The sequence below is a fragment of the Prionailurus bengalensis genome, chromosome F2 (assembly GCF_016509475.1).
Source record: "Prionailurus bengalensis isolate Pbe53 chromosome F2, Fcat_Pben_1.1_paternal_pri, whole genome shotgun sequence".
In the NCBI taxonomy this organism is placed as follows: domain Eukaryota; kingdom Metazoa; phylum Chordata; class Mammalia; order Carnivora; family Felidae; genus Prionailurus; species Prionailurus bengalensis.
The window spans coordinates 19,046,751-19,067,654 of NC_057353.1; the positions used below are offsets into that span (position 1 = coordinate 19,046,751).

A 20,904-nucleotide genomic window follows, 5' to 3' on the forward strand; every position below is an offset into this window, starting at 1 on the left:
TAATTATCTTTATAATTGGGTCACAATTCCTGAATGGCCTGCATAAGTCATATCAAATGTATAATTATATTAATTTTATCTCTATTAGTGTATTTTATTAATTAGTTCCATAATCACTGAACAGTTAATTAGCCTTACTAATATAAAATAAATATTTTAGAATCAAATCAGACTAGAGATATTATTACTGTTAAAACAAAGAATACTGTCATTAAATTCTGAATTTTCTGATGACATTTCAGAATAAAAATCAAAATTTTTAGAGTATGTATTTATTTTCAATTACAAACATTGGTGCTCAAACCAGAGCATGAAATTCTCCAAAAGAAAAGCCAATAATTTTGATATCAATGCACTATAAACAAATTCAGTGATCATTGCAAGAGATCAATCGATATGCACATTGGAAAAAATAAATTCTAGACTAAGATAGTTATATTTTGCAAAACAGTATTTATATTCCCTAGTAAGTCACTGAATGTATTTCTTCTTGTAGAGTATTATGCCAGAAGATGAATTTTCCTAGTATATTTATGCCTTATTGGCTTTTCCAATTATGCAGACATTTGTATTCAGTGTTGTTCCTTCCTAAGAATTTTAAAAAGATTGTTAATAAAAGAATGCCTTTATCTTTTCTGTTCTAATCTCTTCAAGGACGCCACATACTTAACATTTTCTAAATGGATCTTGTTTGCCAGATCACCAACTTGCTTGTCAGAAAATTTTATTATGCTGCCCAAATACTAATAAATATGGCAGCTTAATATTGAGTCATTTGAAAAACATTTATTATCGAAGGTTATATTTATTTCACAGGGTTATGCTAAAAACAAACTTAAGCCAAGCTTTCTGTCCCACAACAGGCTTAAAACATAGAAAAGATCTCAAACTTGGAGACAGTGGTGAAGTAAGACTGACTCAATTAGCGATTGTTTATTGCCTGTTGTGGGTACATCAGTGCTACACTAAAGCATGGAGGAAAGGGGAACCGTGTTTGTATGTTTAAATGTCTTGTATTCTCCTGTCCTTTATTGGAACATGGAGAGTTACCTTTATGGGGAAGTCAGATCATAAAATCCCCAGTTGGTACAGCCTTTCTGTTTGATGTAGAAGTTCTCTAAGCTCACCTTTCTTAGGCTATAACCTCAACACACAGTGGTTTCAGATTTCCAAGTGAATCTTCTCAGATTTTCCCTGTCCTCTTTCCACCAACCCTCCTAAGTAGATGGAACTTGGTAGGGTTTGCTAGGACTTCCTTTATTTACTCCTCCCCAAAATGTACAACATTATCAAGAAGGATTGCTATGAGGCAGCCCGTGGTTGATTCCTTAATGCTGGTTCCATGACTACTAGCAATTTCTCACGTTGTGATAGTGCACATCACTGGCAATGTTTTCTCAGTTGCCATCAGCAGAGAGAGCCCTACTAAAACATGACCTCTCTCTGATATAAAGTAATACCACTCATGATTTGGGAATTTCAGTATACCTCATAATTCTGCTCGTTACTGCAACTGAATTCCAATTATTCCAAATTTTGTGTAACGGGAAAAGCAAAGAAAGGAACATAAGCCATCTGACTAAGGCAGCAAGACACATTATCTCTCCCAGTGCTATAGCATGAAAAAGTCTGACAGTGTTGAGTTTGTTTTTAACTACCAGAGAATGGGAGAGAGAATGGCTACATAGAGAAGGACTCAGCAATCTCACAGATGCTTCCAGGGGATCTGGGAAAGAAGGGTGGTCTTCTATCAGGTACATATGTGAGGCAGGCTTCTGTTTTAGTACCGTAAGGGGTCCCTGATTAAAGGAAGGAATGGCTAAGGAAGGAACAAAAGTTTTGGCAGTTTTCCAAAAGGGTGTTTTGGCTCCCCACACAATCCCATTTTTCAACCTGTTAGAAATCAGCACTTTAAAAAGACCTCTTACAGCTGCTCCTGAGCCAGATGCCTGCTGACCTGGCAATTCTCTTGAGTTAGGCTAAGTACACAGCATCCTGAGCTCAAGAGGAATCTGACTCAGATTTTTAACCCATTGAGATGGAATCATACATACTTGGGAATAAAATTTAGAGGTCAGCTAAAAAAGTCAATACTTAGCAATTTACAGAAAGAAAATACTAACATCCTCTGGAAGATCTCTCTCTATTTTTGGTGTTCTAGTCATGGCAACATTCTATGACTGCCATGAGAATGGATGGGAAAAATCCATCTCCTTGCACAGCTGTGAAAAAAGGAGGCACTACAGAGGCACTTCCCTGGCCATGAGTATCAGCATTACCTGGGAATTTAGTAGAAATGCAAATCCTTGGGCTATATGCCAGACCTTCTGAAGCAGAAACTCTATGGGTGGATCCCAGCAATCAGTGTTTTATGTCCTCTAAGGGATTCTAATGTATACTAAAAATTGAGAACCACTGGTCTACAATGTCAAGTAAGCACCTATTTCTATTTAGATAGATTTTTAAAAGGGTCCTCTCTAAGAATGATGGCAGACGCTGAAAGGATACCTCCATTTTGCCAGATTATCGACATGAAATCAGGTTAAAAATGTACATGATGCTTTGCTGGAGGAAGCTTGAGGATTTCAATGCCCAGGGCTGCCTCTAGCTCAGGCATTCTGTGTTTGGCTGCTTTCTCTTGAAGTTTCTTTAGCTCCACGCAGTCTGGCAATTTGATCTTAATCCTTTCTCATGGCCACCTCAGATTCAGGAAGGTTGGAATGCCCCAAGTGTCGTCCTTTGTGCACGTAATCATCTGGCCAAGGTATGTGAGTCAGTGGCCCACGTTCTGGTCATATCTGCCTTGGTCCTAAAGCGTGCTAAGAATCAGTCCTGCTCCATGCCTGATCTTCTCTACCTTACTTTGTGTTGACAGTTTTACCTTTGAGCTGAGATAAAGCAGAAGAGATTGAAAACAAAACATCTTTTTCCGTGTGTGCTTTCCTTAGATTTAGCTTTAAAATTCTTAAGCCTCTGCCAGGAGAGTAATTAGCAGCCCAGATAAGAGGCCACCTATGGCAGCTATATGTCTGCAAGGGGCCCTGCAGGAGAGAAAGATGATTTTCATTAGAGAGTTTGTAGGCCCATATCTCACTCTCAGGAGATAGGAAGTTAAAAGGAAAATTTAGCAGGAAAGAGAGTGGCTTTTTATCTCTGTGTTACCATCAATCACTATATTTCAGAGGTTCATGATCAGACACACTTGCGAAAGAGGGAGAGAATTTAAAAACCAATATTCAAGGAAAGCCCTCTGGTGAAGGAGGAGGTTATTCTATTCCATTCTGCTCTTAGGACAAAGTTGCTTCATCTTGATGCATTGTTACTTATCTTCAGGTGACCTCAACAGCAATAGATGAATGCTGGAAGGAAGATTTTTAAAATGAATATGCTAAAATAAGAAGGGAAATCGCGGTGCTGGAAGTAGGATTTGCTGGAGGCTCTGGAAGGTGGATCTGTGTTGAGGGTACAGAGAATGCTGCTAAGGAATCTGAGAGATGACATGAAAGGGCCAGAGTCAAAGTGAGCAGACATTCACCAGAGGGTCAAACGAGAATGGCCAGGGGAGGGAGAGGCCGAGGTGGTGTCAGTGGGTTTGGAAAGGAGTGTGGGAGGAAGAACGTCCAGATAATTTCCTGAATTATTCCCAGAACTGGGGCTGAGTGAGGGCAGGAAAGTTCCATAGAGCAGCCACTCTAGGATAGGAAAAGAATTAAAATAAGTGTTTAGTGAATTCAGATAAATGCCATTTAAATTACATAGCTATTTCGAAGGGGCACAAATATAAATGGATACGCCATAGTGTCCCCATAGTGTCAGCAGTCTCAGGCCTGATCTCTGACTTCAGGAAAGCTTGCTTGCAAAGGATTTAGATCATGCAAATACCATGCAGGTCTTATGCCAGATTGCGGGCTCAGGGCTCAGTGGAGAGCTTTGTCTTTGAAGCTCTCCAATAAATTTTTGGTGTTGATGACAATTTTGGCTTTTTTAAGACTTCAAAATTGAGTGAGTGACAATAAGTTGTTAGAATTTTTCTCAAAAAATAATCCTGGAGAAACATACTGGTATCCTAAAACGGAGTATTAACACTCACAAGGAGACTTAGAAATAACTCAATGACTGATATTATGAAAGAGGCTTTGTGAATTAAAAGCAGACTTTGGAAGGGGAAGATAAGTTAATTTCTAGCCGTTTAAAGAAAATGGTTCAAAAGTTTTTAAAACTAAAACTGTTTATTGTGGTTCACTTGCTCCAATTGACATTTATTATGATATGTTATTTATTTTCTAGTGAAACTGAATATCTTATTCTTCAAAACAGCTGCCCTAACTAGCAGTATATCATAGTCTGAAGTTCTCTGTAGAGGTTTTAGAATCCAGAAAGGGCAAGCCTCACTCCACAGCTCCATCCAGTCTTTTCAGCATCTCCACATGGATATCCAGCCACCTCTCTACACCTCTATCTCCGTGTCTAAAATGCATTTTAAACTTACCATGTCCCCGATGAAATTCCACTTAATCCCCACCAAGTTTGCTTTCCCCTCAGTTTTCCTTAACTCAGCAAATGGTGACATGATGATTTCAGTTGCTGAGGACAGAAAAATGACATTGTTTATACTTCTCTCTCTTTCCCTCACTCTTTCTCTCTTGCTTTCTCTCTCTGACACACACACACACACACACACACACACACACACACACCCCTCTAATTTATCATGTACTCCATTGGCTCCAGCTATAGAATTTATCCACAATCAGTCCACTTCTTACCATCTCCACTATTGCCGCCCTTGGGGAAGCTCAACTCTCAACAAAATTGGTGGAATAGGCTCCTCAAGAATTTCTCTGCTTTCATGCTTCTCCCCTACAGTCTATGCTCAACCGAGCACATCCTTCTCAAAGTGTACGTCTGATCACATCACTCTGATTCCCACTGGCTTTCATTTTCATCATGGAAGAGGACTAGATATTTCAGCATCAACGTTCTAGATGACACAGTAGAAAGTCCTACTCCATCCAGCTCCAGCTATTCCCCTCTGTCAACATATCCTCCTAATCCCCTCCTCCTTCACTCTGCTTCAGTCCTTGGCCTCAGGACATTTGTGTGTACTATTTCCTCTCCCTGTGATGCTCTTTCCCAGACATCTATTTGCTTACTCCCTGACCTCTTCAAATTTTGGGTCAAATATTACTCACAAGTGAGGCCTTTCCTTTCCTTGACACACAATATAAAATTGTATAGTACTCTTTCTCCAGACCTTCTCTACATGCCTTCCTGGCTTTACTTTTTTTTTTTTTTCTTTTCTGGCTTTACTTTTACATCCCCCATTTTGAACCAGATTTCTTACCAACATTTGATTCTGTGTATTTCACTTGTTTATCCATCATCTTTAGTCAGTAGAATGAAAGCTTCCTGAGGATGGGAATTTGGTTGGCCATGTTTGCTGCTTCACCGCCCCCCCACCCCAGTACCTGGCACTCTCATAGACCCTCCTTACTTCATGCTGTTGATCTTCTGCTTTGGGATTATTGCAAACATTTCCCAAATGGTCTTTTAGATTTCACCAGTCCAAAGATGAATATTATTTTGTCAGTGCAGCTTTGGTCATATTAGGCATATAATCAAAACTTTCAAAGGTTTCCTACTATGTTGTCTAATTTCTCCTGTTTGGTGTGCAAGATCTCATATGAATCCATTTTATAACCTAGATGTGCTGTTTGTTGCTCTCAAAATACTTCTCTCACTGAAGCAATCAGTCAGTTGTTTTTATACTTGGTGTTCTCTCTCTGTCATTATTTACTTTATTACCTTCCTTCCCATCCCTGAAAGGCCCTTCTTTTTCCAAAGTAAATATAGTCTATTATCTCGCTGCTCTTTATCTGGAACATTTCTCTCTCTCTCTCTCTCTCTCTCTCTCTCTCTCCCTCTCTCTTTACCTAATCAAACTTTTGCTTTTTCAAAGCTCAGTTCAAGTACCACCTATTCCGTTAATGTTTCTTCAGTTAATCCTGATTTTTTTTTTTATCATTTCCTCTGAACTATATATACAGGCCAGAACTGTTAGCTTGGCACTTAATATCATGCATACCATAGTGTATTCAATTTGGTTCAAAGAAACATTTAATAAGTGTCCATTCTAGTTAGATACTGCTTTCTCCCAGAAAGTATTCAGGAAAGATTAAAATGCATAATATGTTGCATGATAAAATAAAAACAGAAGGATGAGTGCTCATGAATTTGAATGTCTTCAAGGCCAAAATGAAAAAGTAAGAGGGGCGCCTGGGTGGCGCAGTCGGTTAAGCGTCCGACTTCAGCCAGGTCACGATCTTGCGGTCCGTGAGTTCGAGCCCCGCGTCAGGCTCTGGGCTGATGGCTCAGAGCCTGGAGCCTGCTTCCAATTCTGTGTCTCCCTCTCTCTCTGTCCCTCCCCCGTTCATGCTCTGTCTCTCTCTGTCCCAAAAATAAATAAACGTTGAAAAAAAAATTTTTTTTAAAAAAAAATGAAAAAGTAAGAATTCACTTATTTGAATCTTCTCTCCTCACATCACATAGTTCAATCGGATTGACAATACCAGAGATTTAAAGGAGAGGAAAATATGTCTCCTTTTTGAGTGTTTTGGATTTTTTTAAGTATAAAAAAGAAGTGGCACTAATCATCTCTCTTCTCCCACTGCTTACACTGTTCAAAACTTCCTCATCTGAATGGAAATGGCTGGGAGGAGTGTGTTTCTACTGACCATTTTGGACTGGGACTGGACTGCTACTTGGCCCCATTTTTGGTTTCCTCGCTTCTTCTTATAGAATTAGACATTGGGATCAGCCAAATCTCAAAACATCCCCAAACAGGCAAAATTTGAACCAGTACTGTACCTACCAATCTCCTGAATGAGCTTCAATCTTCTTTCTATTGACTGGTACATTGTTCTTAAGCCTACCTTATAAGACCCAGGAACTTTTTAAAAAAAAATTTTTTTTTAACGTTTATTTATTTTTGAGACAGAGAGACACAGCATGAACGGGGGAGGGGCAGAGAGAGAGGGAGACACAGAATCGGAAGCAGGCTCCAGGCTCTGAGCCATCAGTCCAGAGCCTGACGCGGGGCTCGAACTCCTGGACCGCGAGATCGTGACCTGGCTGAAGTCGGAGCTTAACCGACTGCGCCACCCAGGCGCCCCAAGACCCAGGAACTTTTTGATAACATATACTTAACAAATATCTATTGATCATATACATGTGGTACCATGATAGGCTCTGTGATAGGCATTACAACAGTCTCTGAGGACGCTTTTTCATGGCTTAGTTCACTGCTAAGACTGACTCAATGGAAGCTGATTGTTGACTCACAAACTTGGAGAAAGAGTTTACTTATATTTATAATAGCCTTTCCTTCAGTCAGGTCTCAGTGGTCAATATAAAATTAAATCTGGTTGATTTATCTTAAACCCAAACACATTTACTGTCGTTATCTGCCCCACTTGTATGCCATTTCAAATACCTCTTATTAGCAACTGTATCTGCACATGTTTCTAATTGTGGCAGCCAGCTTTGTGCAGGTGTAACCCTCAGCATCTCATTTTCGCTAGTATCTTTTATGTCTTATTTCCTGCCTTGGGATGGCCAGTGAGGATCACTCACAACCAAGTTATGTGCAGTTTAAAAGTTCAGGGTTATCAAAGCTCATAGACCACCCTTGACCAGGAACCTATGGATAAATTCTTTACCCTTTCATACTTCAAATGGACACATTTCATAAGAATCCTCAGAATTCTTGTGGGATTATGCAGAAGCTGCCTATACAGGGGCTGGCTCAATAACCCATCCTTATATTGGCTTTCTCTCCTTTTGTGTTTTACTCCCATGTCCTTCAGTCCTGCCGCCCAGATCATACAAACACTTGCACATAAGCCTCTGTCTCATGCTCTGCATTAGGGTTAACTAGGCTAGGAGCTGCTTAACCCTAAATATACACAGGATATTTTTACCTCTTTTCAAGAAAATATAACTCTATTATCATATTCTGTAGAAAATTCCTCATATATATAGGGTGAGCTCTATCTTCCTGTCATTATCTCCAAGGTGAACTAATCACTAGTTAAGAAATATCTTTTAGAGCTTACAATGTATCAAGTTCAACCTAAGCTAGGTTTTAGGGACAGGGAAATAAAATTCCTGCCTGTAAGACTTGGAATTTATTGACAAACAGACATCTGAACAGACAATTAAGATATAGTAAAGAAAAAGCCATGGTAAAGATGTGCATAGGTGCTAAGACTTCTGGAAGAAAAGCTTCTGAAAAGATAAGAATCTAGAATGAAAAAGTAGGATTAAGCCAAAAGTAAAATGGGGGACAGTAAGTCACATCAGAGATAATTATATAATAACACAGAGACTTAATAAAAACATCTGCAAAAAAGTAAAAGCAGTGGTGTTTATGGAGTATAAAACAAAAGAAGAATTTGCAGAGATAGGTAGGAGTTGTGTGATAGAGAAACTCAAATGACTTGATAAGGAAGCCATAACTCATCTTGCAGGTGATGAAAATCCAGTAAAAATGGTAGTTCTTAAACTTTTTTGAGCCAAGGATTCTTTTGAAAATCTGGTTGAAGTTATTGTCCCCCGTCCAAAAAGAGAACATCTGCCAAAAACTTTTCATTCCATTTCTCGTGAATTATTGTGATTCTCATAAAACCTGCCCACAAACCCTCTAAAAATACTAATGTTAAGATCTCTTGCACTAAAATACTTAAATCATTAGAGTAATATGGTTGGATTTGTTTTGAGTATGCTGGTAGCCATATGGAAAATGTATTTTTGGAGGGCCAGTTTCTAAGTATGACTATCTGTGAGGACATGATATAATAATCTAGGGAAATCAAAATAAGCAACAATATTATAGTAATGTATAAAGAAGCGATGGATTCAGGACATCTCCTTAGGAGGTGTAATTAGCAACACTGCAACTGATTAGCCACGTGGGATGCAAAACAGGGTGATGATGAAAATTAGTTTGCTTTTGGATATGTTGCCTTTGAGATGCTCATGGTGCATCCAAGTAAAATGTCCTTACAAAAATTTGAGCTGAGGATTCTAGATAAAGATTTGAAAAAATAGCGATCTCTCTGTGGCTAAAACCATGAGTAGACGAGCTGATTCAGGGAGGTGGTGTAAAAAAGAGTGGGAAAAGAGTGTTCATACAAAGTACAGTTGAAAGTTAAATAAAAACAAGGTGTGAAAAGCTCCTGTTTTATATGACAATTAGAAGGTTAGAGAGTCATTTCATTTCAGAATGGTAGAGACACAAACCAAATTAAAATAAGTTGAGGGATGAATGAAAACAGTGGAAGCAAAGACGCTGAATGAAGAATATTTAGGGAGGTTGGCTCAAAGAAGGATGACCAAGAAAAAGCAGCTGTTAAATGTTTGGGATAACTATGGGAGGGATTTTGTTTTGTGTTTGTTTGTTTTTTAAGGCTGAAAGACAAATGAGCTTGCTTCTATGCTGTGGGAAATGAACAGTGGAGATGAACAGAATCAATTGTAGTGGATAAAATAAATTAAGGTCCAAGAGAGAGATGAGTTGATGGGATTCAAATCACCAGTCTAAGTGGATGGTCTAAGCCTTACACAAGAGAGAGAGCCCCTCACCCTTTGTGAATTGGCAAAGTGGTAAATACTGGTTGGGGTGAAGGTAATTCTGTAGGTGCTGTGTGAGGGAGAGTAGCAGATCTTTATTCCTTAACATACAGTTTTTCTAGGTGACTTAAAAAAGAGGTTATAGTTTTGTAAAGATTTTGAAAGGAATGGAAGGCCAAGTTGAAAGTTGGGGACCATTGGCTTATAACTCACCAATTTTAGAGTGTCCGATTTTCTCCAGCATTGCCCCAGGTGCACATGTGTAGGAAAATGATGGATTAATACAAAATTAGGGTCTGGTTGGTCAGTAATGACAGGAGGATGTAGGTTCATGGGAACCGAGGACCACAAGTCCCAGCTGCGTAGCGCAGAACTGGAGTCAGGAGAGGCCAGATACCTCAGAGAAAATAGAAACTGGAGACCTGTATTTGATTGAAGAGAAAGTGTGAAGGATAGCAAGTTTGTAAAAGAGCCTAAAAGAGGCGAGTTTGTCGTTAGAAAACAGAACATTGGATTTAAATATTGCTGATACGGACCATTTTGGGGTTGTCTGTCCTTGGGCTAGGGAAGGTGAAGTAGAAGGAAAGATCTCCAGATTTGAAATAGGGGATTTGAAATTAGTGGGTAGACACACAAGAACATGAAAAGCATTCAAGATAATAGTAACTTGAGTTGAAGAAGAAAAGTTTGAGTCTGAGCAAAGTCTTTACAGGGAGAAAGAAGGAAGGTTAATATTTCAAATTCTGTGTTATCTGAGGTCAAGGGATTAGGCAGCCTCCTTTGGAGAGGAGGCGCTGTCATGGTCCTAGAGGAAAAAAGGGATGTAATGTTCTGAGAAGACAAAAGGGTTTTGATGATGACAAGAAGGAGCAGGAAGCATTTTGTTTAGGGACTGAGAATGCAGAAGAGTGTTTCATATGGAAAAGGTTTTAGAAAGCAGAGAAAAGACTTGGGAGTCTAAGTAAAACTCTTGTAGTGTAAAGAAAAAACAGATTGAACTTTTATTAAGACTGTATTTCCCGGACTTGCCCACATAACCCTTGTTTGCATAGTGCCTATTAACCTCTTACAGAAGTAGTGCTGTGTGGATTACAGCTCGGGAAACATTGGCAGAGCGCTCAAGGATAGCAGGGCTGTGAAGCATTCCACAATGCAATTGCTGCCAAATCACGGTAAATCCACCTCTTAAGGTATCTGGAGGGCAGTGTTTGGACAAAGATGAGCCAGCTCCAAGGCCACCCAGTTTGTTGGGTTGTTTGCATGGCCATTTATCTTTTCGACTCAGCTAAATTGAAGTCTGTGAAATCAGGGTCATTTGTAATTTATTTACATCTCTACAACATTAGGCTTATTACGGAGTATGTTAATAAATACTAAATATTTTTATGGAAGCTTTCAATAAGCAAAAAAAAATTACAACTTAGTTTTTATGTTTTGCTTCTTTCTGCCTTTGTTGGATGTTTATTTTCCATTTAGGTTTTTTGAGATACCGAAATCGAGATACCTAGATGTGTTGACGTTCATTGCCAATTTTGAATGATAAATTTTACTTATACCTTTCATGTCACTTGTTTCTACATACTTTCTCTCTTTGAAACTTTGATGAAATGGTGCTAGATAAAGAAAATGCAGAAAAGAATATTTGATATTGTAGATTAGTATTTACTCTAATATTGGAAATAAACAAAATAAGAAGAAATAATTGGGCAGAATTGACATGTAGTTAAATCATTCATTTAAAAGTGATGCTGCTCTTTCAAAGTAAAATTTAAAACCTTCATTCAAAGTCAAGTCAATCAAAAAATATAAATTCACATATATTTGATCAAAAAGTGTTATGACTCTCAGGAAATTACCCTTGATAATTCTTTAATTAGCTTATGTAATACAGTAAATATGGTTTTGTGTATAAAAGGTAATATGTGAGTATTAATGTGTACTATATACAAAAATGTACAAAATTTAATACTGAATAAAAATGAAAATATAATTTATAATATTTATAATTACACAAAAGATAAAGAGTCATACATATATGCTTTAAATTGCAAAAGTAAAATGCAAATTATTTTGTGATTCCACTGTGGTATATAAAAGCAAAGATGTAAAATAGTTGAAAAGTTGAACTTTTGAGCATGGTGCAGGTGTGAATTGTACTTAAGTTTGTATTTTTAAAAATAGTAATGCTATTTGTTATGCCTTTATTAATAGTCTCCCGTGAGGGCACTTGCCTGTAGCTCAATGCAATAAAAAAGTAAGGCACTGATAGAAACTTCCAATCTCTGGATTATTTGATATATTGTCCTCCAACATTAGCAGACCTTATTCTTAGGACAGAGTTCCAACAATGATGGATAACCACTCTTCTGATAGAGTGGTTTCATAGTATAATATAAATCCAGACTGTTTGACTTAGGTATTGCTAGTCTCACTATAGCAAGGTGCATACAGAAGCTCAGAAATATATTGCCCTGAAAGTATCCATGGGTCTTCCCTTCCTGAAGACCCAGCGTCTTGGAGAACCCCGGGCAGTCATACATATTAGGAATCTTCACTGCCAGTGTTGAGACTTACCTTGATGTGCAGGCCTTTAAGCTCAAGTTTGGTTAATGTGGAGGACTGTGTTTGATAAGCCACTATGTAGAAACCCTCTTCTGCCCCTGGACCCAGAAGCCAGGAGAGTACTCTGTGTGGGACTCTTGCTCTTCTTCCACTCACTTCCCCGTTGTAGTTTCAGTGGAAACATTTGCTTACAAACCTTCCTCCAGTGAGGCTGAGAAAAAAAGCAGATTCTGCCTACACTAATCTTGCCATGAACATAGGAGAAAAGATGATGAAAGACTTATCCTTAAAGGTTAGAAAAGCAAAAACACTATATGACAAATGCTTTAGTAAAACTTTAATTCCCTTGTGAGGAAGCAAGTCTGATTTTAAGTTTAGAAGCGATGTCCTCGTAGTATATAGTTCACATTTCACAATTCAACACTATTTGAGGTTTCAATGACCATTTTTAATTATTTAGGCTTCAAGGAGATAACCTGGCAGAAAGGACAGAAGAGACGTCACAAGTACTTCTTTCTCCAGATGAAATAGTCCCAGATTCTTTGGGTAAGTTTTAAATCCAACAATATTTACTGTAACTTTAGTGGCACTTGAAGATTAGAAAGAAAGAAAGAAAGAAAGAAAGAAAGAAAGAAAGAAAGAAAGAAAGACAGAAAGAAGCTAAAACCAAAGATCTCACCCCACACCAAATCATGGTAATGGCCATTCACATGTCCACCATTCCCTCAGGCTGTATGCGTCAGGAGGTTAAGGGCAAAGGAGAAAGGAAGCAGGATGTGTGGATCCTGAGGAGCAGCCTCTTAATGTCTGTGCCTGTTTTAGGTACAAACAGGTCAACTATATGTTGGCTACTCGCCAAATTTTGTCCCTAATTTCAGCTTGCTTTTGTAATGTACATTGCTTATTCTCATTTTCACATCATTGAACCCTTCAGCCTTGCCCGCCAGAATGTCAACATCATACTTGGTTTTCCTCCCTCTGTCTCAGCCCTATATTAAGTTGGCCTCGAATCATGTCAGTGTTACCTCAGAATTCCCCCTCCAAGCCAGCCTCCTCCTCATTTCCCCTGACACTGCCTAGTCTGTGTTTTCGTCCTCTTCCTCTGCCAAGGGTAACAAACCTGTAAATAGGCACTCCGTGTACTATCTTATCTCTTTTTAGTTCATTAGCTTTCTAAATATGAAGATGCTTATTTCATTCTATTTTCTATGGGACAAAATTCAAACTCCTTCACACAGGATATTAAGATCATGTCAGGGCACTTCAAAATGTTGCCTGAATAAGTAAATAAGTAGATGTAATGCCACGACAATGACGTCTAAGATAAATCACTGCATCCTTATTCAGTATTCTAACTAGATGCAGTTGTTAAATCCAGTTGGGCTAGTTAGAAAAGAAACTATAGAAAAATATTTTCCTTACATTTGGATAGAGAAGGACATATTAAAGAAGATGGGAAAACACGGGATACAGGAGTGCTGATGCATAGGGGCACTTGTACCCCAATGTTTATAGCAGCACTTTCAACAATAGCCAGATTATGGAAAGAGCCTAAATGTCCATCAACTGGTGAATGGATAAAGAAGTTGTGGTTTATATACACAATGGAGTACTACATGGCAATGAGAAAGAATGAAATATGGCCCTTTGTAGCAACGTGGATGGAACTGAAGAGTGTGATGCTAAGTGAAATAAGTCATACAGAGAAAGACAGATACCATATGTTTTCACTCTTATGTGGATCCTGAGAAACTTAACAGAAGACCATGGGGGAGGGGAAGGAAAAAAAAAAGGTTAGAGAGGGAAGGAGCCAAAGCATAAGAGACTCTTAAAAACTGAGAACAAACTGAGGATTGATGGGGAGTGGGAGGGATGGGAGGGTGGGTGCTGGGTACTGAGGAAGGCACCTGTTGGGATGAGCACTGGGTGTTGTATGGAAACCAATTTGGCAATAAATTTCATATTAAAAAAAAAAGAATAAGGTGGGAAAAAATCCCTTAACATTAAAAACAGTATTTTAATTCAACTACAGAGTGTTAAGAACTCCTGTTCATCAAGAGATGTCAGAAATAAGTAAATTGATAAGCCATAAAATAGCAAAATACACTTACAACATTTTGTCACTGATTAAAGATTAATATTTAGAATACATAAACAATGTACAATTTAATAAAGATCAACAAACCAATAGAAAAATAAGCAACAGATACAAATAGATATTTCACAGAAGGGGAAACACAAATTGCCAATGAGCACATGAAAAATGCTTGACTACTTTAGTAATCAAGGAAAGGCAAATTAAGACCATAGAAGGATGCTGTTTTACAATCTTTGGCTTGATGTTAATTAGGAAATCTGGCAAAGGCAAGTGCTGGTGAAGACAGAGATCAAAGGAAACTCATACACTATAGGTGGGGTATAAACAATTTTGGAAACAGTTTTCCATTATTTTAAAATCTTGAATATTCATATACTCTAAAGCTCAGAAACTCTACTTCTGGGTGAATATCCTTGGGAAACAAGTCTCCTGTACCATAAAATGTGAACAAACTTTGTTGATATGCTGATGGACAGGAAAATGGATACACTGTGGACTTATTGCATTATAGGAAACTGCGTTTCAAGTACACACATAGGATGAATGAAATCAGAAGTGTGCTGGTAATGTTAACACAGCTTTCTTTGGAAAGAAAGCCCTGATTTGTAGAGATTGATGTTTTCGATGATGTAAATACTCTCACCATATCTAATTTAAAGCAACTGATCTGAAAATGACAGTGGGTCTTCCAATTCAGTATGGGGAAGTCACAGCTCACAATTGAACAAGTCTTAAAAGCATAATATTGATTGAACAAAAGTAAGTCATAGAATGCCATTTTTGTAAAGCTCAAAACTAGCAAATCTAAATAATATCTTCTTTAGGAAAATATATATAAGTGATAAAACTATATTTAAAGAAGGGAATTAAAGACTCAAGATGATGGATGTCCTCAAGGGATAAGGGAAACAAGGAGATAGGATAAGGAAGGTGCTCACAGGTATATGTAGGTTGCTGGAAATGTTCTAATTCTTAAGTTAGGAGGTGGGTTTGAGGTGTTTATCACTGTGCTTTGTAACCTAAATATACTGTATATATATACACACACACATATATATACATATATATACATATATATATATATATATATATATATTTAATCTACATATATATTGTATACAATTGGCCCTTGAACAATGTGGGGATTTGGGGTGCTGATCCCCTGAACAGGCAAAAATCTGAATATAACTTTTGAGTCCCTAAAAACTTAATTGCTAATAGACTGCTGCTGATCAGAAGTCTTACTGATAATATAAACAGTTAACACATATTTTATACGTTGTATGTATTATATACTATATTCTTATAGTAAAGTAAGCTAGAGAAAAGAAAATGTTAAGAAAATCATAAGAAAAATACATTTATGGTACCGCACTGTATTTATTGAAAGAAATCCTGTGCAAGGGGACCCATACAGTTGAAACTCATGTTGTTCAAAGGTCAACTGTATATACTTTTTTACATGTCAAATATTAACAACATTAAACATTAAAAAACAAAAAAAACAGGGGCACCTGGGTGGCTCAGTTGGTTGAGCATCTGACCTCAGCTCAGGTCGTGATCTCACGGTGCATGGGTTTGAGCCCCACATCAGGCTCTGTGCTGACAGCTCAGAGCCTGGAGCCTGTTTCAGATTCTGTGTGTGTCTCTCTCTCTGACCCTCCCCCGTTCATGCTCTGTCTCTCTCTGTCTCAAAAATAAATAAACATTAAAAAAATTAAAAAAAAACACAAAAAACAAAGTATTGTGGAACATAAACCAATGTGAAGGTAGCACAATACAGGAAATGATAATAGTTTCTATATATCTAAATCTCTTGCAGTACTGATGAGATTACACACTACCATGATAGACCTTTAACACTGACAGTGAAAGTTGAACAATGTGGTGGTACTAGGAACATGGAGGACCCAGGCTGGCCATTTGGTGACACTGTAGCTTTTGGAGTGTCTGGCTTCTTCTCACTGGTAGTCTTGCATGTGTACCTTTACATAAGCCATTCTTTCCTGATTCATAGTAAGTTCTTTCTCCTTCCCTCTGCCTATTCAGATCCTATGTTCTAAGATCATGTCAAGTCTCCCTGGTGACTAGCCCCCACCAATGTTGTTTGTTTGTTTGTTTGTTTCCTTTTTCCTTAATAGTTTTTTAATTACTTCCTGTGTTTTCTTCTCACTCGATTGGATTATATGCTTCTTGAGGTCCTCTTGTGTTCCCCATTATGCCTGATATAAAACTAGACACAAAACAGATATTACTTAATTACTGGCTTTTTAATTTTATCAAAACCACTGAAATCCACTAATCCACCAAGGAGATATATATCCTTCCACAATCACATTTGCATAATAACTGAGTATTGTAGGGATTTAATTTTTTTTGGAAAATTTAACGATGCATCATCACTAATATGTGGTTGATTATACCTATTTGCATCCACTGGAGGAAAAATATTCATTAAGTTCCTTTCTTGAATTTCTTACACCCTGAATTTTTCACATTCAAATATTCGTAGACCTAATCAGCAAATGACAAAATATAAGTTTCTGATTTAGTACACTCTTTTCCAATTAAGTTAGATCATTAGATTCAGTTATTAAATATTTTTGGCATTATCCAAATGTGCTGATGTGATTTTTATGTGAACTGTACATCCAAATTGAGCTTGGGTCAGTAAACATACATATTTTTATGTGTAGGTATAACTTTCTGCATAAAAAACCTGTTGTGACATAAAACAGGAAGAGTAAAAATAATGAGAGGAAGAAGTTGGACATACCTAAACATTGTGATAAACTCTACAGATTTCGAGGTTCCTGCCTGCATGCCCAGTCAACCACACTGGCTAAGCTTCTATTCTGAGTGCTGCCAGATACTCTTAGATTTTGAAAAAAATTACTTTATCTTCCTATGCTTTGGCTTCTTCTTCTCTAAAATGAAAAGACAAGACAAACTCTCTAATATTGAGAAACTCATTTTCCCCTCCATGTGATTGAAAAAAGCTCAAAGTTCATTGTTTGTATTTTGAAAATCATTTATACTTTATTAGTAAGTAAGTAAGTAAGTAAGTATACTTTTATACAGAAGTTGTTCTGGAGCAGACAGAGCAAAAAAGCTTGCACATATGTACCCACCAATTATTGCTAATAAGCAGTGAGCTCAGACACTTAAAAAATAGAGTGTGCTCCTCCATGCATTAAATGCTAAGATTTTATTTTCATGATGTCTATTGTCCCTACTGGTATATTAGACTGATATTTTGGCACTGGATTTGGACTATTTACAAGGGTCCTTTCAACTCAATACTGTTTAATATGGTCAGATATATAAATTTGCAAATATTGTGGTAGCACTTCATAATTGTTCCTCTGCACTAAGTTGAATGGACCTCTCTATATTGTAGATCTCACTGGATATGGCACCAATAACCAGGAAGAATTCAACCAAAACAAGAATAGAACAGAATGTAAAACCAAAGAAAGCTACCACTACCTTCCCTTTATAAATACTAATTTCTCTTTAAAAAATTAATACTGTAAAGGTATTCAAATATATTCTGAGAGAGATAGTCATAGAAAATTATCTTGCTCAACTTGTTTTGAAAGCATGAAGTTGAATACCTGGCACAGAGGTATTTATTGAATTTAAATGAATATACAAATACACAAATAAGTGGATGAATGAATTGATTAGTACATACATGCATCAAAAATCAAACAGAATGACAATACTCTTTAAAATTAACTCACTGAGAAGAACTTGAGAACTCACTTATAGTGTGGTACTTCTAAATTTAAAAATCAACAAATTCTCAAGAGGGTTGGTTTTCTTTTTCTGTATATGAAATAATTTGCTTTGTAATATTGAATAGAACATTTTAATATTATTTACTAAGTCAATATTCTACTTACATAATAATTTCAACACAAAAGTGAAACAAAAATTAGTGAGTGAATACCAAAATTACACTATTATTTGCTCTCACACTTGTGTAGAATATAATTCATCTTTGCAGGACTTAAATTATGCTAATTTATACATTATAATTTAAATAATCTACCTACTGTCACCCTTACAACTGGGTTTTAGTAGATAGAGGTTCAAGTACTCATCATAAATGAATTAATATTTTTTAACTTGGTGTAATTCTCATCACCTATGTTGATTTTATCAACAAAAATTTGCTTCCTTTTTATGTCATTGTTCTGTTTGGAAGGGCAGTAGATAACATTTTAAAATTCATCTACAACTGGAGAAAATATGTCATTCTCCCAAAGTTAGTTTTATGTTGGAAAGAATTATGTGTTCTAAAATGAAATCTACGTTTACATCTAGATAAACTATGTGCATTGGGATTTAGTAATTTTTCTTCTTGAACCTAAAACTCTGAATTATTGGAGACAGAGCTCCATGGTTCAAAAGCTATGATTATGGATTTGTGCTAAGCTTTCCATGGTCTCCCTGGTCTTAGGTGACCGTTAAGGGTTTGAAGGATTTAATGCTCTGATTTTTTTCCCAGAGTGCACATTTTATGCAGAAGACAAAATCTGCCTGCATATGTATGTGAATCTAAAGGAAAGTCTTTAGGGAATCATGGCTCTTTCAAATATTAATAAATATAAGAAATCAGTTTTAAAAGTTTCCAGTGATTTAAAATACCCTCCTCTTAACTGATTTTTAAAATTTGAATAGAAGGTTATTAAAACACAAAGTCTTTCTAATGCTCCACATATCTATCCTTATTGCAGAATTATTTATAACCCTTAGAATTCCTTGTTATCATTAACTTAACTCAGCAGATATATGGGAAGGCTTGCCATCATTTTATTCGTGTATTTGAAAGCCAATACTCACTCCTCAAGGCGAGTCAGGCTAAGTAATTACAACTTCTCGCTTGATACTTAAAATGGAAAACCCACCACCATTTAATAGTATGTGCCTTTCTCCAAACTTTTCATAATTTGCCATCCCATTTAATAAGGAGAACGCAAATCTGTGCTTAAGTATAGCACCGATATATTTTGGCTTAAATATAGCCAAAAATAAGGGGAGAAAAGATAGTTGGTAGATAAAACAAACAAATATAAAATTATAAGACAGAAAATGGACATTAAATAAAAGTTCCAACAATGAGCTGAATCATCCACCAAAAGAAAGCTCGCTCTAACATAACTGTAGCTGTTATACATTTTTGATTTCATTGTGCCATTCTAAATTAGAAATACGGAACATTTTTCGTATGTTGTCTTTAAGCTAAATAAATAACATTCTACACTTTATTCTAGCTCACAGACACTACAATTTTTCAATAACCAATTCAGTCATTTTAATATCCTTCTCATAATAGGTTCATGTATCACAGTGTTAGTAAGCAATATGTGACAATAATATATTCATTCTTTTTGTAAAAAATAGATTCTTTACCAGGGACTGAAGAAGCACTAATGGAAGAGGGGGAAGAATTTGAGAAAGCGTCTAAATTGACAGGACCTGTAAGTACACTCATTTACTTCCTTTTTTTAAAATTCCTAAAACTAATGTATATTACCAATAGGAACATCTAAAAGGAATAGAAAATAATATTCTTTAAATTGAGAAGTATCTTCAGATGTGCATCTGGTATATCCCACATAGTCATGCTGAGTGCTTGTATCAGTAGGTGGTCAGCTCGATTACAGGTATACAAGTGAGGCTGGACTTAGCTCTTTCAGCAATTGGGGAAAAAGATTTGAATAAGTTAGGAAAAACTAAGTTCTGCTTATTAACTGCTGGTTTGTGCACGTGAATATTCTAAAAGATTATGAGCTGCCATGCTAACCTTCATTATGTTTAACTATACACATCTTGATAAAAATCAAATGTTCTGCATATCCTGAATGTTTACATATAACATAAGCTTACTATTATTGGTGTGAAGTCTTTGTGATAGTTTTTGCTACACTGTGTCTCTTCAATAGAGTAGATTGGGAGAAAACCATTAGGTTTAAGATTTTCAATCAAATTTAGTGTTAAAAGAATAAACACAGAAAACATAAAATCTGCATGTAAATTCCAAATATAAAGTTCAGGAAAGACTTTAAGTTGCTATCAAAGTCTTGCATCATCTTAAATTTAATATTTAAACTGGGTTTATACACTACAATATTCTCCTTATTAGCCTGTTAGGGCAGCTGTAACAAAGCACCACAGACTTGGGAGGCTTAAACAACAGAAATTTCTTTCTCACAGCTCCGGAGGCAAAAGTCTGAGATCTGAGTCTTAAGATTGGTTTCTTCTGAGGCCTCTCTCCTTCCTCTTAACTGATCTCCAGATATTAAAAGCTGGTAGCATCTCTCATCTGAGACTTTTTTTTTCAGCCAAAACACAATCTGTTCTTTCAACAAATTCTTACACTGTAGTTTTCAAAGATTTCAGTACCTCTGATACTTTCTCTGAGCATATTCCTGTTTGCCAAGCTCCACTGTAAAGTGTTGGTTCTGCCACAACCAAACCCAGGGTTCCGAATAGTGTTCCCACATCAGAAAGTATCACTGGGGACGTAGTTGATACAAATATTATTTTTGGATTATAATCTGGGGTTTTATTAACTTTTTAAAAAGGAACTTTCTGGCATTTAT

The 20,904-nt window shown here is 36.7% G+C and overlaps 1 protein-coding gene across 1 annotated transcript in view; it reads left to right on the top strand.

Annotated features, from left to right (window-relative positions):
* CF2H8orf34 (chromosome F2 C8orf34 homolog) overlaps positions 1 to 20,904 on the top strand; it is a 413,397-nt gene that overhangs the window by 309,043 nt on the left and 83,450 nt on the right. The window contains 2 exon segments of the mRNA XM_043601164.1: positions 12,653 to 12,738; positions 19,703 to 19,779. Of these exon segments, the coding sequence (XP_043457099.1) occupies positions 12,653 to 12,738; positions 19,703 to 19,779 (163 nt within the window).